The 20,022-nt window shown below is 39.9% G+C and overlaps 2 protein-coding genes across 5 annotated transcripts in view; both read right to left on the reverse strand.

Annotated features, from left to right (window-relative positions):
- The window catches only part of Fktn (fukutin), a 56,746-nt gene extending 50,579 nt beyond the window's left edge, over positions 1–6,167 (reverse strand). For 2 of the 3 annotated variants that reach the window (XM_027403073.2, XM_027403074.2), the window contains exon 1: positions 5,783–6,167. The gene's annotated coding sequence lies outside the window, so the exon portion shown is untranslated. The remainder of the gene's footprint in view (positions 1–5,782) is intronic. The other variant, XM_027403072.2, reaches the window with a different exon arrangement.
- Positions 6,168–12,140: 5,973 nt separating this feature from the next.
- Positions 12,141–20,022, reverse strand: part of LOC100766469 (FSD1-like protein) — a 63,928-nt gene continuing 56,046 nt past the window's right edge. For both annotated transcript variants that reach the window (XM_027403077.2, XM_035439876.1), the window contains one exon: positions 12,141–18,104. In XM_027403077.2, the coding sequence (XP_027258878.1) occupies positions 17,982–18,104 (123 nt within the window). In that variant the 3' untranslated portion in view covers positions 12,141–17,981. The remainder of the gene's footprint in view (positions 18,105–20,022) is intronic.

Consider the following 20,022-nt stretch of genomic DNA (forward strand, 5'->3'; position numbering starts at 1 on the left):
ATAGGGATAAATCATGATTTTCTCTACTAAACTGTGAAAATTAGCAACATCCATCAGCACTGATGGTGGTCCTGTCTGCTGTCAGCTAAAACTTGTTATAATGGTTTCATTAGGGCAGGTCATAGATAACAAGGTTATTTCTCACTTTCCAGATTTAGCTATTCCTCATACACATATTAAATAGCACACCCGTGTAATGCACACTGCCTCCTGGTGAAATTTAAGCTTGCATTCAGAGTGTACCATTGTTAAGCCTGTCTACGCTCAGCTATTCTAAATTCCGAATTAATATACTTTTGCTTTTTTTGGATCTCTATTTTACAACTAATACAAAATTAATTCGTTAATAATATAGTAACCACTTAAACTAAGCAATGAGACAGTTTCAAAGAGAGGTATCTCAGGGCAATATCACAAGCCATGGCATCTTCAATGGCACAGGTCCTAAATCAAGATAATATTGGTGTCACAGTTCTTATTTGTGAGGTTTTAACCATCATTGTAAAAAGAGAAGGATAATGCACTTCTTACTTTATATGTATGTAAATGTGCAATGGAAAATATTATAGAGCTAATAAAATGAGCAAAGAAAAAAGCAAATATCTGCAGAAAAATAAAATGGAGACACTCACAGAAGAGGTTTAAGTAGTACAAGTACCCTGAAGTTCTAATGTAAATAAGAGGCTGGTTTAACTATGATATATTACAGAGTAAAATTATTCTTAAAAGACATGGAAACAGGATATAACTAGTACGTGAACTGAGATCTAGCAATGGAGAAGGACACGGCTAAGAGTTTCTGGACATCAGAGATATCAGTCCTCTTGTCTCTCACCCCGGGTCAGCTAGAGCCTAGACTCATCTTTAGGGAACAGTGCTAAAAGCCTTTATCATTTATTACAGAAGTAGCAATTAATATTCTAGGTATCAACCCCAGAATATTTATTATTATGAATTTGGCTGTATATAGAATATATACTGGGTGCTTTATATTCTCAAGTAGGCCCCACAGAAAGGAATTCCTTCTGACAAAGGCATCAGCAGTTAAGAGCTGCAGCTTCTAGATCTCACAATATATAGCCTTAGTTTTTCTCTTTGATATAGTGTAGAAAAGTCCCCTTTAATCAGTTAATAGCACGTTCCACAAGTCACCTCTTGCCTGAGACTTAAGTTTTGCAAGCCACATCCCTGGGGTGGAGAGGAAGAGGCACCTGCTCTTCTCAAGATTTTATCTGCTTTCCTGGCTCTTAGAGATATGCATGCCCTAATGTCAGAGAGTTGTTCAATGTGCCTTGGATATAAAAACTAGGAGCCTTGTTTTCAAGAGAATTTTTAGGAGGAACTTTTGGAGACATTTTAGAAGGAACCTTTAGAGAATTTTAAAAAAGAAACTTGTAGAGAACTTTAAGAGAATTCTTAGAAAGAACTCTAGGAGAATTTTAAAGGAGAACTTTTGAGAGAGAATGTTCGGAAAGAACATTTCTTGAAGAATAAAGAGCCGTGAGCAGAATTATTTGGGTATGAACTGATTTATTGGCCATCAGACTTTTTTACCCCAACCCGCCTGCTGTAAGCCTCCTGCCTGAACCCACGACAGAACAGAACGCACATTCTTTTAGCTTTCATTTCATCTTTTATTATCAATTTTACCACACATTACTACATGAGCAAGGTTGAAAAAAAGTGGTAAGAGCCAAACACACTTGTGATGTGTGCACACTTTGTATGCAAAGTAAAGTCAAGATTGTTTTCACATTCTTTCTGTAGCCAAGAGCATTCCATAGTTTGCAGTGTCACAGCTGACATTCAAATATGCTCCAAATAGGGCTGGGGAGATGGCTCAGCGGTTAAGAGTACTGGCTGTTCTTCCAGAGGACCCAGGTTCAATTCCCAGCACCCATATGACAGCTCTCAACTGTCTGTAACTCCAGTTCCAGGGAATCTGACACCCTCATACAGACATACATGCAGGCAAAAACACCAATGCATATGAGATAAAAATAATAAAATTAAAAAAAAATGTCCCAAACTGCAAAGCAAATAGGGAGTCAAACTACAGAGGAAAGAGAATAATGCAGTTTGGTAAATGTATGGTTAGGGACTTAGGTTGAGCAGAATGGGAAGCATAAAAAGAAAATGAAACCAAAGATGCACTCAGAAGTTAAAACAACAAAAACAAAACTGAAAAAGCAAAACAGTGAACATTTTTAAATTGTAAGAGATCAAGAAGTCTAGCCAGTACTACCAATGCTATTATTTATCCTCCACAACCTGACAGTAAGACCTGATTGCTGAAGACACCGTATATTTACATCACTGAACATAGAGAAATCGAGCTGATGCTCAATTAGAAGCTTCACCCCAGGTGACTACAGTTCATAGTGCTGGAAGGTATAACACAGACTACTGGAGGAGAAAAGTAATCATCAATCTCACCCAGCTGTGAACTCTGTGAGCTATAAAAGCAACCTGTCTACAAGACAGACCCACTGACTGTGCAATAGTGGCACAGATGCTATAAGAGTAACCAACCACCTTTTACTTAGTTTTATTAAGGCCAGCTCTGTGAGATGGAACCTATACCTGACACATTAATGAAGCCAACAACCTGGAACTAGATAGGTCATAGGCTCCAAGGGAAACCTTACAATAATTATTCTGCCAAATGAACATAGAAATAAAATGACTCCTAACTACATATTGTTATACCCATAGAACATTGCATTGCTCAACACTCATCAGAAAAGAAATTTCTTGCAGTAGATAATAATTAATATGGATACCCACAACTGGACAACATTCAGAGTGAGAGACTTTGGAGCACTCAGTCCTAAAGAGAAAGCCCATTAAAGTCCTCCCCTCGAGGCTCAGTGATATATGGAGAAGAGAAAGTAGAAAGACTGTAAAAGCCAGGTGTGATGGAACAACTCCAAGGAAACAGCATTTTCCAGACACAACAGGGATGATAAACATTTGAACTCACAGAGACTGTGATGGCATGCACAAGCCTGGCACTAACTAGTTCAAGCAAGACAAAAATCCCAGCACAGAGAAGGGAAAGTGGGCACAAAGTTCCACCTCTAACCAAAAGCTATGTGCAACTGATAACTTCTGGTAGGGAGAAAACCAGTTTTCTTCAATGGACAGAGGCTGCATAAAAAGACAAGATAGGTGAGGCTGAATTTCAGGGGGAGAAAATGGAGATGCTTTTCTGTTTCATTTAATGTTTTTCTTATTTGAACATAATTTTATAATATGAAAAAAATTAAAAATTCTACTCTCAACCAGATATGGTGGTATCAGTCTTTAATTCCAGCACTTGGGAGGCAGAGGCAGGTGGATCTCTGAGTTCAGGGCCAGCCTGGTCTATACAATATGTTCCAGGCCAGATAGGGCTTCATAATGAGAACCTGTCCCAAACAAAACAAAACAAGAAACTACCAACAACAACTTCATTTTGCTAATGTGTTCTCATTGCTAGAACAGAATGGGACTAAATTAGTCGTTACTGCACGTAGAGGGGATGAGTGCACAGCAGTGTATGCAAGTATGTGGAGGTAAGGCTACTTCTTTTTTTTTTTTTTTGTATATTTGAATTACAAACAAGATTGAGTTACATGGCGATCCCAGTTCCCTTCTCCCTCCCTTCCTCCTCTACTACCCCCCACAATTAAAATCCTCCCTGTCATATGTTGGTAAGGCTACTTCTAGTGTTACTTTTTAGATATCATCAACCTTTGTGTGGGTATGTAAGGGGCTATGTGCACTTGTATGTTGCAGGTATGAAGACTTGTATGTGTTGGGGGCATGTGCACTTGTGTGAGGACAGGAGTAAGAAGACCAGAAGATGTTCAGTATTTTGTTCTTTCATATTGTACCAGTGGCCAGCAATCTTTATTTTTGCTGTCCCCCCACCCCACTCCATGCTGGGGTGACCGACAAGCACACAGACATGCTTGGCTTTCTACATGAGTGCTAATACCTGATTTCAGGTCCTCATCTCATGCTTGTTCTTTGTCACTGAACAATCTTTCCATCCCCCTGCCTACCCCCTACACCCAAAAGACGAAGTGTCTCACAGCCTGAATTCACTAAGCAGGCTAGGGTGGCTGGCCAGGGATCCCCAGGAACCATTCTGTGTCCATTTCCCCAACTCTGAGATTACACCTGCAGGCTACCATGCTCAGCTTCTTAATATATCTTCTGGGATCAGTCATATCGCTGTGTTTGTAATGACAAGCACTTTAGTGGCTAAATTATCTTCCCAGCTCAAATCAAGTATTTGATTTACATTTCAGGTTAAGTGAGTATGCTGGCTAATTTTAGGTCAATTCTTGAGTCCTCTGAGAGGAGGGAACTCCAACTGAGAAAATGCCTCCACAAGACAGGGCTGTAGGCAAGCCTTATTTTCTTAATTGACGAGCAATGTGGGAGGGCCCAGCCCATTGGGTGTGGTGCACCATCCCTGGGCTGCTGGTCCTGGGTTCTACAAGAAACTGGCTGAGCAAACCATGGGAGCAAGCCAGTAAGCAACACTTCTCCATGGCCTCTACACCAGCCCAGGTTCCTGCCCTCTGTTTTTCATGATGGATTGTTATATGGAACAGTGAGCGAAATAAGCCCTTTCTTTCCCAAGTCACTTCCAGTCGTGGTGTTTCATCACAGCAATATTAACTCTAAGACAGTGAGTAAAGCCTCTCCCTCAAGAGGCAAGTAATTAATTGCTTGGTTGAGGGTATTTACCCCAGGCTGGTCTGGAGCTCATTATGCAGATCTCCTGTCTCCACCAGTGAAGTGCTAATACTCAGGTTTGCGCGACCATCCCTGGCTTATTTATCTGAAATCTTCAAAGGCATAAAGACTAGAATATCACTCTTCATAGCTGAGAAAGCTTGAGGCACACAGCAAAGTGGCTGGCCTCAGGCGAGCTACCTCAGAAACTGGCGATGGCGATGAAATCCGAATTCAGTTCTCTGGAGTCTTATCTAAAGCTTCTAACTACCCTGCCCCAGTTACATCCAATCTTTCCTGATATCCCCAGCTAATGCTGTCAGTGGAAGACAGGAAAGCTACATGCAATTATCAGGCATGGCTAACCGCGTCCACCTTATTATTATCGTCATTATTGAGCACAGTGAAAACACTCCTTCAAACGAACTAAGGATGAACACCGAGGACTCTCAGAAGGCAGGAAGGAGACTGGTAAGTCAACTACCACCTTTCTTCGAAGCGGTTGCAGCTGGCCCCTGCACACAGAACTTCTCAAGACCTCCTCCGGGCATCCAACTCCTTCCGAGGTGGACCCCTCCCTGGTTAGCTGCCCTGCCATCCTCCCTTTTCCGGCGAATTCATGCCTCCAGTCACTACTTAAGACGCAGGCAGAGCAGCCGGCAGCAGCGGTTCCTCCCCTGCGGAGGGAAGCACCTTGGCATGCAGGTGCTCACACCTGGTCGTTCTCCCAGCATCCTCCGCTGCTCTCACCACGCAGCTCAAACTAAACTGCCCCGACCCGGCTTCTACGAGCGTCTCCATCAACCTCCCAAACCGAAGCCGGGTCAGGGTGCTCGGCTGACGGCGTGGGCATGTGGGAACTGTCTGTTCTCCTGACGGCCGCAGCTGCTGGCCGACTGACTCACGGAGGGGACCTGCGGCCGCCCTCGGCCTCCTCCCGCCGCCGTAGGGCGGGTACCCCGAATGTGGCCGACCGCCAGTCCGGGTACCCGGCGATCAGCGAGGACGCCCGCCCAGGCACAGCGACCCAGCCCCGGTGCCTGCATCTTACCTCACTCTACAGCAGCGGCGGAGGCCTCGCTTTACGGCAGTCACGGCAGCCGTCGCAAAGGGGCCGTCAAGCGCGCAGCCGCACACGCTGGCCCGGATAGTGTCTACGGTGGCCCGGGACTGCTCTCGTCTCTTGCCACTCCACTGTCCCAAGTTCTTGGGGTCCTGCCGTTTACCTGGCCATCCCTTCAGCCGCGCACCGAGGCTGCCTGAGAGTTTAGGAAAAGCCTCAGCGAACAAAGCAGAACTGTCTCCCCTGGTGTGCCGGCTCACCCGACAGTGCAGAAGGCCGGGCACATGCAAACTTCGGATGGATAACAATTTCCTTCTTTCTTTTCTTTCTTCCTTTCTTCCTTCCTTTCTTCCTTTCTTTCTCTTTCCTTCCTTCCTTCCTTCCTTTCTCTCCCTCCCTTCCTTTCCTTCCTTCCTTCCTTCCTTCCTTCCTTCCTTCCTTCCTTCCTTCCTTCCTTCCTTCCTTCCCCTTCCCCTCCCTCCTTACCCCCTCCCTCCCTTCTGTAAGCGCACGCACTAAGCAAACAGATTCAGAGTAACTCTTTGGATTCTTCTTTGGATACCATTACTTGGAATGTGGATACCATTATTTGTGATTGGGTATAGAATGGGAAGACGGCTATGTAGTGATGTATAATAACCTTACAAGGTTGAGTTACCTAAATGACATCCAGGTCTAGAAGATGTTGGCCTCCAGTTTAGGGCTTGAAACAGACAGTTGTGGGGCTGGTATCTTTTGCTTTAATGTTGTAGTTTGAAGAGTTATTGGTAAGGATGAGTTGTGGATAGGATTTTGTTGTTGTTATTTTTTGAGACAAAGTTTCTCTGTGGCTTTGGAGGCTGTCCTGGAACTAGCTCTTGTAGACCAGGCTGGTCTTGAACTCACAGAGATCCGCCTACCTCTGCCTCCCCCGAGTGCTGGGATTAGAGGCATAGCCACCACCCCCCTGCTTTGATAAGAATTTTTGAAAGTTAAAAAGCCCTAAACAAATTATTGTTGTTTTAAGTTCTCTGTACAAAAATCACTAAAGGCCCATAGAAAAAGATGAAATAATTTACCCTCCACATCCAGATCTTTTTATGTAACTCAAGCTGGCCTTAAACTCTCCATGTAGCTCAGGTGGCCGTTAATGGATCCAGTGCTTCTACATGTAAGCTGGTGGGATTACAACTTTGCCCTGCCATGGTTGGCTTAAAACAGAATTTTTCTAAAAACTGTGGTGGAATGTGACTTTTCCAAAAGTCAGTATTAAGCCGAGCATGCCTATGATTCAAGCATTCAGATGTCAAGGCAGGAGGGTCAGGAGTCAGTCCTTGTCTTTTAAGAGAAAAAAAGTTAAAATTGATGCATACTGGAGTGTTGAGAGGTGATATTCAGAAAGAAACTGGCACTGTTTATTATGCTAGACAGCATATGGAAATTATAAGTAGGAAGACCTCTCACGTTTTTCTAAGTGAAGGCTTTTCAAGCGCATAGCTGAATGCAGCTGTGAAGGGAAAGGCTGCCCCAATGCATTACAGCTCTGTTCGGCACTGTGGGGGAAGGTTTCTGGAGCAGAAGGGTTGCAGCTCTGCTCCTGCTCCAAAAGGTGCCCTGGCAACTAGAATACCACAGAATCACACAGTACAACAAACCTCACACAAAGGTTTATTGGGAAGGAAAAAATCGGAAGGTAGCTGCAGAATGCAGTGTTCTATAGGGTTTCTTGGATGGGTAGGCAGGGAGTTCTCCAGGGTGGCCTGGGATTGGTGGGATTCTGTGTGCTGATCTTTGGCAAGCTCCTGAGAGCTTGGTGAGATTTCATGCTCAAGGTTTCTGTGGCCCAATGTTGGGGCAAGCTGAAGGATTGGTGGGATTACTTTTCTTCCCCCTGGTCTTGGGGTTAAGTCTGGGTCAGGGTGTTTTTCCTTGGCCCCTTTACTCTACAATAGCAAATCATTTCCTGCATAAACCTTGAAAAGAGGCAGAGGACTAGCCAGTTTTCCAATTTAAGCTTAAGTATCGATCTCATTTTTTTCTACATAATCATAGTCATAATTTGTCATCTACATTTTCAAGTTTCTGTTATTGTAAAATGGACCAGAATTTAAAGATATATGCCAAAGAATTTGGAGCCCCTCACAGAAAACTGGCAGTCCTTTTTATTTGGTTACCTTAGACATATAACTTCTCAGCAACATTTTTGGCAATTTACCTCCAAAGTTCCTCCACTTGCCAGTAACTTTTTTCTTCTCAACACATGCTTGAATAGTAAATGCACATGAAAAGTAAAAGCTCTGTCTACTACTGGAAGTTGGAAAATAACAAGGTAAACACAACTTAACTGGTCACAATGGTACTTGTTAATAGTTTGAATATGAAACACTCCGAAAATGCTTCTGTTGGAATACTTGGTCTCTCCAGCTACTGGCAGTTTTACAACCTTGGAGGGGTGGAGTTCTAAAACCCTGGAGGAAGTGTGCCATTAGAGGGGACAGGCATTAAGGTTTATAGCCCAGCCCCACTTTCAGCCTGCTCTCTGCTTCCTGGTCCAGTCCATCTAGATGTCAGTAGACTCAACTACCTACCCCTGCTGCCATAAACTTGCCATGGCCTACCTCCCATGATGGACTTTAACCTCTCCAACTATGAGCCAAAGGGAATATTTATTCCCTTAAGTTACTGCTCTCAGATACTGTCATAGCAACTAGAAAATAGGCCTTCTCAAGCATGTCAGAGACACTTGTGAGGAGACATTAGTTCACCATGAAAGTGTTTTAATCTGGTTAACCAAATTCAAAGCTGTTGAAAAGATACAGGATGAGTAAGAATAGCCTGTTAGAAGTAAACATCTATCTTTCAAGAATCATTCAGGAGTGTGTGTATACACATCCTGGCCCAGTAAAATTCGTGGCATTCTATGGCAACAGTATAAAGCACCAGCCCTAGCAAATTTAAGTAGCCAGGAGCTTAACCATACAAATGCCTTATCCGGGGGCTGGATGGATGACTCAGCAGTGAACAGCACTCACTATTCTCCCAGAGGACCTAAGTTCTATTATGTAACTTCAGTCCCTGGGTATCCAATGTCCTCTTCTGGCCTTTGAGGGTACTCACACTTATGTGATATACACTCATATGCACATACATATGCCTAAATAAAGATAAATCTAAAAAAATCTTTAATATCCATCTGGACAGATAACTTTTCTTAAGGAACATAAATCCAGATTCAAATATAGAAGTGTCAGATTCCTCAGACAATAGTGGAAAGTGACATTATAAGAGACCTGGTATACATCCAAGCACCATCCGGTTTCCACAAACTGACACCCATGGTGATACACACACACACACACACACACACACACACACACACACACACACACCCGATGGTACAATCTGTTTTTCTGAATTGACCTTGGGAACAGGTCTACACAGGTTCTCAAGGAAATCTTAGGGATGGCTAGGGAGGGAGTTTTGGGGTACTGGCTATCTTTTACATAATATAAAATTGGGTTATATGGAAGCCTGAGGAATTCCACCTCTAGTTTCATTTCCTGCTGTGGTAAAATACTGACAATAGCAATTTAGAAAGGAAGATTTACTTTGGCTCTCAGCCCCAGATTACAGCCTATCATATTAGGAAGTCAAAGGGACAAAAGCTTGAGGGAGATGTGTATGTCACATCCAGAACCAGAAGAGAGCAAAGAATTAATGTGTGAGAATGTTGTTAGCTGGTGAAACTGTTTAACTGTGCTGTCCACTTTCTGGATAGGTCTGCCCATCTCGATTAATTCAAATGAGGAGCCCCCCCCCCAGGCATGTGCACAGACTAACATAATTGAGATAGTCCCTCAATGAGACTCCCTTCTCATGTGATCCTACATTGACTTGGGTCAAGCAGACAATTAAACCACCCTTAGGGAGTTTCACTAGGTGGAACTAGGTGAAGCTGGAATCTTATCTCTACCATGGAGTTTCAGGATGAGTCAATATGAAGCAGAGTTGGGTTAATGCCTATTTTACATAATACACATACATACATACATATCCCAGCGAGAGGAGCTCTTTTCCCTACCCATGCCCTTAATTTTCCATTTTTATCTCGATTCAGGTAGAAGACTATGGAAGTAAAAATCAACACAATCTCTGGATCTGTCCAGGGATTCCTTCCAGTTGTGATTGTATGAAGAAGTCCAGTGGAGACAAGGTCAGGGCCTGTAACCCAAGTACCTGGTGCATGCAAACTTTTTTTTTCAAGACAGGGTTTCTCTGTGTAATAGCTCCCTCGATTTGTAGACCAGACTGACCTTAAACTCACAGAGATCTACTTGCCTCTGCCTCTCTAGAACTGGGATTAAAGGTGTGCGCCACCACCACTGCACCTGCATGCAGTATCATACTGTATATACTACTGGACAGATCTATTTAGACTATGAATACCCTTAATATTATATGTTTTATCATGGGTGCAGGGTTACATGCAAACACAGTAATAAAATCAATTCCTTCGGTGTTGACCTTGAGCAAAGTGGGTATAAGCAACTAGTTAGTACCATGCAATGTAAATGCAAAACTATGTTCAATACAGAAAAACTTCAACAGAAAAGAGTGCACATGATATACTAAGGAAAAGCCCCAAATTTTGAGGACACCAACTGCCATAAGGTTTATCTTATTGCTGAAATGTAAAATGCCCCTCCAGGCTCTTATGTTCAATAGTGGTGCTGCTTTGGAGTTTGTAGAACCTACAGTTGCTGGGAGTGTGTTGTTTGTGGGCAGGTGTTAAAGATTACAGCCTGTCTGCAAGTGGACCAATCTCTTTCCCTAATCTTCGAAGAACTGAAAATGTAGCTTCTTTCATATGCCTGTCATTAACAGCACACTGGTCCAGCCACCATGCCTTCCCATACATGACAGATTTCTATCCCCTCAAAATACATATTTCTTCCTTTAAGTTACTTGTCAGATATTTGGTCATAGTGACAAAACAGTCTACATATTTATAGTATCAATTGCAGTGAGGGATATGAAGAATATATATGATGATGTATTATTTATCATTTATTAAAGATTGCCTGAGGTATCAGAAAGCAAAGTCAGCCTCAAGCTATAGAGATCAGGCAGTGGTGGTACACAGCTTTAATCCCAGGACTCAGGATTAAGAGGTAGATGGATCTCTGTTAGTTCAAGGCCAACATGGCCTACACAAGAGTGAAGAGTAACAAAACTCACACCTTTGGATCACACACATTTAATCCCAGCAGTAGAGAGGTATAAAAAGCAAAGGGTCTCATATGGAGATTTAGTCTCTAGCCACATTGAGGAGAGCATAGCAGTTTGATTGAATCTGAGGAGTAGTGAAGTCAGGAGCAGTCTGAGGATTGCCCCTTTGGTTTGAGCTGAGGTAGGGTAAGAGCTAGTGGCTGACTGCTTTACTTTTCTGATCTTCAATATCGGTCTCTGGGTCTTTTATTTTTCGTGCTACAAATGTATATAGATCATCATATACAAATACTAGCTTGCAATTCCAAATTAGAAAAGGGAACCTTCAAAATTTTGATAGCCTATTTTACTGAAGTAACTTTGAACTGTGGAGGCCAGTTCTTTGACTAGCAACCAAAAAAGATAAGGATGGATGATCCATGTTTGCCTTTCTTCAATTAGCAATCAGCTTGCTTCTGCTTTACTATCACAATGCTACAATCAATACAGTTTTATCTGTGCAAGAGAAATCATTGGAAAAACCTAACTTTTCAAGGGTAAGTGATTTAAAATCTGTTGGATAAAATCCAACAGTTTATTCCAATAAACTGTTAAGTTACACCCATCCATAGACCTTCTACACCAGAGTTCTACCCCCTCAAAATCTTTCTCACACACTTTTCACAATGCAGTGTTTGCTTTTTATCTTTCTCTTGGTGAGAGACTTTAAATACAGGAACTACAGCCTAAATACTGTCATTCTTTCATTGTTTAGTTAGTTTCCCTTTCATTTGTTTCATGTTAGAGTACATACTGCAAACAGGACTGAGTTTTTAGTCTACCTCTTAGGGACCCCTCCCAAAATGTACTCTAGAATGTGATTCGGTAACTACTGCATCTTTGATGTATAAAACAACACCTACCAGTGACGTGTATTCATGTTTAAATTAATGCAAATTTAAAAATTCAGTTGGCTACTTCGTGACTTATGGCTACTGAACAAATACAAGATTTTTCTATCATTACGCAAAACTCTATTAAATGGCATTGTCTAACATTTTAAGGCAACGACACTATGGCTTTTAAAATATTCTCATTCTCAATAAACACCTATGAATATTTCAATTAAAGTTGATAAAAATCAAACAGTGACACAAAAGAAAGCAAAGGAAAAGTTTAATTTTTAGAAGGGATAATACGGGGCTTTTGTAAAAACCTCAAGTGAAACATTTTATACAGAACATACAATCATCTCAACATACAAGTTACTGGACTTTACACCCATTTTAAGTTTAAAAACAGCATTTAAAAGGCTTTGTCTTGTTTCTAAGGAAAATGAGGCAGTGTGCTCATTTCAAACACTCTTGTAGCACTGAATATATCACATGTAGTTTATTAATGGTCTTCATCCACAACTAAAAGGTTAAACCTGAGGAACTGCAATTTTTATTATCATAACTGCATAGCAAAATCATGTCCAGATAACAGACACACCAAAATCCTGTAGAGTAGGATAACTTGTAAACCATTTACTACATCCAATTTAGAGCAACACAAATATGTCCAGGTAATAACTGATATAAGTTAATAAACACGGTTTTTAAACTGTTTTTCAATAAAGCTGATGAATACCTGTCAAATGCAACCATCAGCTGAGCCATCCGGTTGTTGGGAAAGAGTTATTTCAGCCAACTTCACTCTGCATGGGGTACCAGGCTGTCCTTAATGGGAAGTGTAAATCCCTGATGGAGAAGGAGCTGAAGTAATTTGCTTATTTAGGCTTCCATTCTACACATGGATGCTATGGAGGAACTTTCACAACCCAGAAGTTATATAGTTGATGAGAAAATATACAATGACTCAGTCATGCACAGAGTAAATTAATAATAAAGGACATTTTAATAGAAGTCTTGTTTTTAAAAAAATCATTTAAAAATCACTTGTAATACCAACTTAAGAGCATGCTTTTTCAAAATAAACAGCATTTACAAGTATCCACACTTACAGCCATTATTAATGAAAAGCACCCCTTTACAGAGGACTCCATTTCATTACACTCCTCACAACAGCCCTGTGAGGTAGGCTAAACAATGTACAATATTTTAAGTAAGGCAATAGAGACCCAAAGGTGGTGAGTGACTTACAAAGAGGTCATAGATTACTGCATTGGAGAGCTATAATAATTCATTTTAAACACTTAGAAGAATGACAAAAATCTTAATGACTAGAAGCTTTTACTGACATTATCCCCCAACTTTAGCTATTATATCTTAATAGAATCAGTTATGAATTTGATTTTACAGAGACTCCATCAAAGCATCCATTAGACTCAGTGCTTTGGTACCTTAGAGATACTGAAAATGTTCAAAAAAAATTTCTCAGGGTCCTATGCTCTCCAAAAGAGTTCCAACAGTATTAAAATGCCTTTTACTAATCTCTTCCAATTTGATTATTTTAGAATTGGTTCAAAGTTCCAAACCAAGCAAATACATTCACTGACCTCTGCTCTACATACTGCAAATCCTCTACATACTTTTTCCTAAGCACCAACTGAAGTTAGCGATTATTAAGAAAATATATAACTTTAAACAAATACAACTTCAATGATGATGTATTAAAGTCCGTGTATTATATTAACCCAGGAACAAGTACTCTTAATATGGTTGGGTAGTCAAGATAAAAGTTCTATGGTAATTTCTGGCACTGATTACCTGGCCAATATTATAAACAGTCATATGGCATGGACAACCTTTTAATTCAAACTACAGCAGCAAACAATCCACTTAAATTCCAACTGGTGGAAAGTTCCTATGGTATTCAGATTAATCATGCCTTACAGGTAATACAATACTGACACGAGAATCACAAGTGTGAACACTGTTAAGATACAGATAAAACTAAAAATACCAAACACGAGGTAATGCTGCTGTGATGATTTTCTAAAAGAAAAGCTTTACTACCTACTGTAGTTCTGAGTGACAGAACTATGAAAAGTATATCTGGTTGAAAATAACAACTTGATGTGACCTGGATACTAAGGAAATTCATGCTTACCTCTGAAAGACTGTCTATATTTTAAGAATAAAACCAGGAAAGAAACTTTTCCAGACTTTTGGTTATAATATAAAAGTGTAGTGTTACTATGTGTAGTTAATTTGATAACATTTTTGCAAACTACAACAAATTTACTTTAAATTTTTCAAGTTATATTGTGTGTGTGTGTGTGTGTGTGTGTGTGTGTGTGTGTGTGTGTGTGTGTGTGTGTGTAGGTTAGAGGACAACTTGCAGGAGTTGTTTCTCCCCTTCCATCTGCGTCCCAGGGAACGAACTGAGTCATCTTCTTGGCAGCAAGCTCTTTTCTTGTGATCCATCTTGCCAGCCCATGAATGTATTTTTTTTTTTTTAGAAATTTAATGGCATATTAACAAAACATTATTTTTAGACCAAACTATAAAATCAAAAAGAGCAGAATGTGGTGCTATGGTGAATTAAACTCTACTAGTTTTGGAAACCTGGATAGAAAGTAATAAAATTGATGCCATATCATAGGAACTCAAGTATTGCCATATGAATTATATGCTGATCTAACAAAGGCCCTAAAAAAGCTATGACTAAAACAGTTAAATTTTTAGCCTAGAGTAATATGAGACTGACACATTACCTACTGTGCCTAGGTACCTTAGCCTAGAGTAATATATTTCATGGTAAGAAGTCTACACTGTCTTCTTTTAGGATTAATATTCTTTGGAGTAATCACTTCCCACATATATCTCTTTCCAATTTTTTAAATTGTTTTTTGAAAGAAACAGCTGCAAATACATAAATAGCTATAATTTCATGGAAAAGATATATATAGAAAAACTAATAATTCTATGTAAGTCAGGAAATAGAATATCTTGACCTAATTAAAATATTTCATCATAAATATTTTCTTTTATTATTCATACCAAGGACCAATCATGGAAGTTCAGATTATACATAATAGTGTTGACTGTTTGATTCCATAAAAGAGATAATGACTGTAAGTCAGTGTCTCATTTTAGATTACTCAGAACAGAGTGTTTTGCAGAGCAGAGTGAGAGGTCACGCCTGGCTTCTAGCAATTTCCTATCACATGCCAGAGATGCTGTCAATTAAACCAACAGACAGACAAACTCTTAATACTTTGTTTAAACCTATACCCAGAACATCCAAAGGATCACTATATATGAAATTTCTATGTGCGTTAGTAATTGAATTCTAGATATATTACATGTTTACCAAAATTTTAAAAAGACATGACACAATCAGCTGAGGCAAGTGAATTGTAGCAGAATTCTTTTTCTAAAGTGCTTAAGGCTGCTCCTTCCTGTCTGTTTCCAGCTAAATAAAACTGGGTTGGAATTCAACTGCTAAAAGGGAAATACAATACTTGTTTTTATGAAACAGTTTTTTCCACCTGCAGTATATCCATTACAGTCCACCCCCACTCCCTGCATTCCCTTCATGGCAAGCCATGGTGTTGGGGGTGGGTAGGCAGACACAGAGGCAATGAAGGGTGCTGGAGAGGGCTTGCCAGCTTTCCACAGCAGACTAGGCTGAGCAAAGAAGCTCAGTATTTTTAACTCTATGCTAATGAGGGTGTTACATATTATGATCAGGTTAATAGTTACCGTATTTTGAAATGATTTAAGTAGGCACTATATTCAATTTTTTTTTAAATTTAAAACAAGGGTGACAAAGTTCCATTAATAAACTTAGGTTTTTTAAACTAAAATGCCACAGATTTGTTCTGTTTTTTTTTTTTCTAAATAAGAGACAATAAGAACCAGACAGAAGAAATACCTCTGATGCTTATTTTAAAATAATGAAGGAATAATTAGTACCAAATATCATATGATAAAATCTTGGAGTCTAATTCATTGACTTTATACTTTGTACTATAAATTCGCTGAGAAGCAAAACCTTCCCAGTCAAAGTCCCGTGTTTTCCAATGAATGTGTGGAAATTTTATATGAAGGTCTCAAATGATGGGACCAGGACAAGGAAGAACCACATGTCCTCCTCTAGCCCTCAACAGAAAGCCCTCACCACTACAGTACAGTGCTGCCTGGCTTGAATTCAGTTGACAATGAGCATGCGTAGAGGAAAAAGGCACTGTATAAATGAGAAGACACAACTATGTAAGATATAAAATCCTAATGAAAAGTTCTATATAAGAACAGCTGCCCTTTTCATGTCATTTTTGACCAATTATACTGAGTAGCCACACAAAGCAATTCCAGGAACTTACTGCTTTCAGGTATGAGTCTATAAAAAGGAGCAAATCTTTTTCCTTAGGTCAGGATATAACATTCCTACAGGTAGTAGAACTCTGAAAAAATGTCCTTCACACTATGAGAAATGAAAAGTAAAATACTGCTTTGGGGAACCAAAAGAATATTGACATACTTCATTCTGTAAACTGCTTTAATCTTAGAAACTACTAATGTGTTATCAGATGATAGTATAGATAGTTGTTATATGGAAAAAATAACATCCTAGGTCAAATTCATTTCATCAACAGAACAAATACAATCATGCCAGTAGGCAGTACATTTTTAAGAGCAAATACTTATTACTATCATACAAACTACACACAGAGCAACAATGGACACTTCTCCAGGGAAGTTTGCCAAAGCCCAAAATACTTAAAATGAAAAGAAACTTAAAAGTCTCAAGAATTAATCAAAGTCAAATTTTCATGTCTTTAAAGTTCTGAAAGCAGTTTTATAATTTCAACTTCTACTTTGGCTCAAAAATTTGAGTTAAAAGTTTTACCCAACTCTGTAATGGAAGGTTTTTCTGTTAACAGCCATAGCTTTGCTCACTGTTTGCCACTTTCCTTTGGGAAATGTATGGGCTCGGGAAAGACAACTATGTTCATTGTGGAAGAACCATAAACAGTGAATGAGTGGAACAAAAAAGACAGGAAAATAAAACACCAAAAACTTCAAATGATTATTTAAAAAACATAGTACCAATTAAGTCAGACACATGTAGTAGTTTTTTTTTTTTAAAAAACAGCTAGTTAAACCATTCCATATCTTTGTAAAAAAGAACATTTAAATTATTCCAGAAAAGAATAGGAATATATCTTTATAATCTTTCATAGACAAAAAATTAGTAATGTGCAGCATTTTACCCTTCATAGGACTTAATTAACAAACTTTCATTCTTACTAGGGAGGGTAAATTAAGCAATAATTATCATCAGTGCCAAATTTAGGAGGAAATTTTATCAATGGTAGCTTTAAGAGGCGGGATTAAAGAAGAGAAGAAAATCAGAAAGCTGGCTTTTCACATGGTACCCAGGAGCCACGGGAGGAGCAGGAAACTCAACAGAAGCACACATGAAGGATGCTCCCTTTACGATGTCTAAATTCCTCCTATCTGATCAATATTGAGTTATAAGAACTATATCACAATGTTTTAGGAGAAAATTTTATGAATCTGGTCAATAAATAAGTTACCTATCAAAAGCTCAGCTTATTTATAAAACGGTGAAATAAGCCACAGTGAGAAAATTCCTCTGCCATCCCTAGGCAATAATTTTAATTTCTAGGAAGCCTTAGGGGACCTTGTGTTTTTAAAGCTTCAGTGTAAGGAATTAATGACAGCGAGTGAGGAGAAACAAGAACAAGGCAAGGAGAAAAGGCAAGCTTTGCAGCGCAGGTCCTGGGTCACCATACAGAATTACACACACTAGACAGGCCAAAGTAGCTCAAGGAACAGAAAAATGGGTTTCTACATAAAAATCAGTACCACCCTTTTCCTACTTACTTTCCTACACAAATGCTTGCTTCTGTGACACTGAGTACTGTCCTGTGGCTGCCTCCTATTTGGTGCTTAGTCTAGCGGATTCCAGGCTTTAAAGCAGAGCATAGCAAACCCCATTTCCAGCACTCAGAAACTTCTGTGTTAGGAGCTGCATGGAGAGGCCACCCAATCAAAGAGGAAGGGTGAACACAGTCTGGGTGCCATTACTGAGTGACATTGTTGAGGCTGCTCCCTGAACCAGTCATTCCATTTTCACTTCTCTGAAGTGTTTTCACGGCACTTGGAACCTGCATTCCAGTGCTCAGAGAAAGTCCACCACACCAGATCTAAGACAAGACAAAACCTCAGTTAGACTCAAATCAAAGTGAACTCCAGGAATCCTTAACTTTCCATTTGAAAAACAAATGTCACATGTATGAACATCAACAAATTCCAAACTATAAGTTTCATGTTTGGGCTGAGGAGAAACAGAAAGGCTCACAGTGGCCAAAGGAAGTCTTTTTAGTAGAAGAAGCCACTGAAACTGCACCCAAGAAATGGAACTTGGGGCAGCAGAAACTCAAGAGACCAAACTGGATTAATCTCAGCAGACAATGTTGACTGCTGGTACTCCCTTAACTTTTACAATCAGGGGACATGTACCCCAAAGAAATTTCCTTATCTCACTTATTATTTTACTATTGAGGCATGGCTTTAGATACAGGGCATATGGGACAGTGAGATGTCTTAGCAATTAAAGGTACTGTCTATGCAAACCAGACAACCTGAGTTTCATCCCTGGAACCTATAGTCAAAGGAGAGGAACCAACTCCTAAAAGGTGATTTCCACATCACACTGTAGCCCCTAATCTCTCTCTCTCTCTCTCTCTCTCTCTCTCTCTCTCTCTCTCTCTCTCTCTCTCTCCCTCTCTCTCTCTCTTTCTCTCTCTCTGTTTTTCTCTTTCTTATGCACACACTGATTTAAAAAATGACAAGTGAGCTTATGAAAGATAAAGCCATTTTTTTCTTGTGAAACACCGTCTCATTAGTCAATAAAGCTAAAAGACAGATTGGAACAGTCAAGAGACTTAAAATAGAAAAATACAGACCGTTTAAATTGCCAGCTACCATGTATGTAGCCAACATGGGCTTAAATCAAGGAAAAAATCTAGAAATTAAGTATTTCTACTTTCAAATGTACCCTAACTCACTACTAACTAGACTGAAATGATCTACTACATTTTTAAAACTAGTAGGCTTGGTAATAACAAATTCCCCAAATATAAAAATATTCCTCAGAAATAGACGTACTAACTAGTACTAACTATTTAAACGATTCAGGAAAAATATTTAGTTAAATATCTAGCAGAAGAGGACTGACCAGATGACTCAGCAGTCAAGAGTACTGGTTGCTTTCAGAGAACTGGATTATGTTCCCAGCACCCACATGGCAGTGGCTTACAAACATCTGTAACTCCAGTTCCAGAGGGTCTGGTGCCCTCTTCTGACCTCTTTGGCACCAGGAATGAATGAGATGGGCATACAATCACTGCTTACTTAGGGTTTCTATTGCTGTGATAAAACACTATCAACAAAACATCTTGGGAAGAAAGGAGTTTTTCTTATATTCTGTATCACAGTCCATCAACAAAGGAATTGAGGGCAGGAACTCAAGGCAGGAAATGAAAGCAGAAGCCATGGAGAGTCACTGCTTACTGACTTATTTCGCATAATGTTCTGGGCTTGCTTTTTTATACAACCCAGGATCACCTGCTCAGGGATGGCAGCATCAGCAGTGGATTGGGGCTCCTCTCCCATATCAATCAAGAAGATAGGACAGGTTTGCCTACAGCCCAGCCTGATAGAGGCATTTTCTCAACTGAGGTTTCCTCTTCCCAGATAACATTGGCTTGTGCCAAGGTAAGAGAACAACACACCCCAAATATACATGTAGGCAAAACCCTCATGTACATAAAATACTTTTTTAAATTTAATTTTGAGAGCAAAATCTAGCACAAAATCATAAAAGGAAAACAACAGAGAAAGGTCATACTGCTTTTAAAAATAAGCAGTATGAGGGGAAGTGGATATCCATGTGCAAAGAATAAAGAGAAAAAAAAAAAGAATTTTGAGCCAGAAGTCAACTCAAAATAGATCAATCACAGACTTAAATGCTTTGCCGGGTGTTGGAGGTGCACACCTTTAATCCCAGAACTTGGGAGGCAGAGGCAGGTGGATTCTGTGAGTTCAAGGCCAGCCTGGTCT

Source organism: Cricetulus griseus, chromosome 2 (assembly GCF_003668045.3).
Source record: "Cricetulus griseus strain 17A/GY chromosome 2, alternate assembly CriGri-PICRH-1.0, whole genome shotgun sequence".
Taxonomy (NCBI): Eukaryota; Metazoa; Chordata; class Mammalia; order Rodentia; family Cricetidae; genus Cricetulus; species Cricetulus griseus.